A 1,906-nucleotide genomic window follows, 5' to 3' on the forward strand; every position below is an offset into this window, starting at 1 on the left:
GATGATATGAAACAAAAGTGCTACATCTGGGGGACAAGACTGAAGGAAGACATAGATGGCAATACTAACGAGTATGAGCACATGTGCACTCTGATTGCCCAAGATGAATACATTTTGATTAGAATGCACCTTGCATCCCTCCAGGCAAAAAGTGATATAGAATCTCAGGTAATTTTAGACTAACATTAATGTTTTTACACCAAAGTCAACTGCAATATTTATTAATTTAAAATTGATTTCGGCATATATTTCTAGATTGTATCTGCCATCTGCCTCATCCTAAACCAGAAAAATGAAAAGAGGTTTCAAGAACAAATATACTGTCTCCCCCCCGATATTGTGGTAAGTGTTACTTCTACGAACTTTGGGTGTATTTTTTGTATTGATGTGGGTGTATTTTTTAGGTTCGATTGGGTGTAAGTTGTGTATTTTCAGTATTTCATTTCTTGTTTTGCAATTCTTGCAGAGCATGGCACTTTCGGATCACCCAAGGGGGGAATTCATATCCCCGAAAACGAAAAAGGAATTCAGGGTGGAAGCCTACCCGAGTTTCATTCCCTTCATAGATAGAAAAAAATTAAGTTCGCATCCATATGTAAGTTTTCGTTTGCTAAATTTGTTAGTTCGCTTATTTACTTATATGCCAAATAAAATAACACACTGTTGAAAATGTGGCAATCCTTCAGATTTTTGCACCTGTTTGCTACTCGGGGTATTGGTGGTTATGGCTGATAGATACAACGAAGCGGAGATGTCATATTCTTGACCCGCTACACAAAAAAGCTCCAAGCGATGAGAGAAAGGACATTAATAAATTCACTGTAAGTTGCCTCTGTCTTCTTTACTTTAATAGATGGGTCTATTTCGTTAGTTGTGTTGGTTGTATATTGTGCATTCAGTTGGGTGTATCTTGTTCATTCATTAGGGTGTATTACTGATTTGTTTTGGTATTTAAGGGATATGTATTTTGAAGATTGATAACATATACTGGCGGGGAACCTCTGGTGAAAGGGGAGAACGAGAAGAAAATTAAAACATCATATGTTAAAATATCAGGCCAAAAATCAAGGTATAAATTTGTGACTCTAAACATTAAACTTTCGTAGATGAGATTTGTAATCTATTTTCTTCGTTTTCAGCTATGACTGCGCTATCTACGTTATGAAGTGGATGGAGTTAATTGAGCAAGAAAACATTAAAAAGGGGAAGTATGAATGGGATAATTGGCCACAGGTAACTGTCTTTAGAACTATATAACTCTGTATTACTTTACTGAATTAATATTTCTGTTTAAACATAACATACTTTTTAATTGTAGGAGGAGGTGGACCACTATAGAGTGGAGTATGCTTCCCGGATACTATTCAGTGAGATGAATAAACAGAGAGATCGGGCAATTAGAGAGAGTAGTGCTATAAGGATGTCGAAGCCATCCTCTGTATTATTGAGTCCGTTTTGTCAGATTAATTCTGCTGATATAGAAACTGGGTAATCCAACTGCTGGGTAGTTTGTAAATTGAACAAATGATGTAAATATTTGCCATTTATCAACAACTTCTATTCCATGTATATTTTTTCCCATAGTTAAACTATCTGTGTTGGTAAACTGCCTGTGATGTATTCAAAAGCTGTATTACAGGTGTTAAAATATGAAGCAAAAAATCAAGGCATATATAAACGCAAATTATAAACCGTTACACCCAACGCAAGTCTAATAATACACCCAAGATTGAATAAAATATACACCCAAATGTCTGTGCTGTATTCAAAATGAATGAATTACATGTACTAAAATACGAAGAAAAACATCAAATGAAATATACGCCCATAACCTGTGAATTTTTACAGCTTTTGTTCTATATGTATCTATATATGTGTCTATATATTAATTGTGAATTAACAAAAG

At 34.7% G+C, this 1,906-nt stretch overlaps 1 protein-coding gene and 1 long non-coding RNA gene across 2 annotated transcripts; both read left to right on the forward strand.

The window, feature by feature from the left end:
• Positions 1-6: 6 nt before the first annotated feature.
• Positions 7-667, forward strand: LOC107494938 (uncharacterized). The gene is made up of 3 exons (XM_021125909.1): positions 7-168; positions 256-342; positions 467-667. The coding sequence occupies exons 1-3, from the start codon at positions 7-9 to the stop codon at positions 665-667; spliced, it is 450 nt and encodes a 149-aa protein (XP_020981568.1).
• Positions 668-717: 50 nt separating this feature from the next.
• Positions 718-1,569, forward strand: LOC127748341 (uncharacterized). The gene is made up of 4 exons (XR_008010336.1): positions 718-821; positions 957-1,069; positions 1,140-1,233; positions 1,319-1,569. It is a non-coding gene; the product is annotated as an uncharacterized LOC127748341 (long non-coding RNA).
• Positions 1,570-1,906: the final 337 nt, after the last annotated feature.

The sequence above is a fragment of the Arachis duranensis genome, chromosome 6 (genome assembly GCF_000817695.3).
Source record: "Arachis duranensis cultivar V14167 chromosome 6, aradu.V14167.gnm2.J7QH, whole genome shotgun sequence".
NCBI lineage: Eukaryota > Viridiplantae > Streptophyta > Magnoliopsida > Fabales > Fabaceae > Arachis > Arachis duranensis.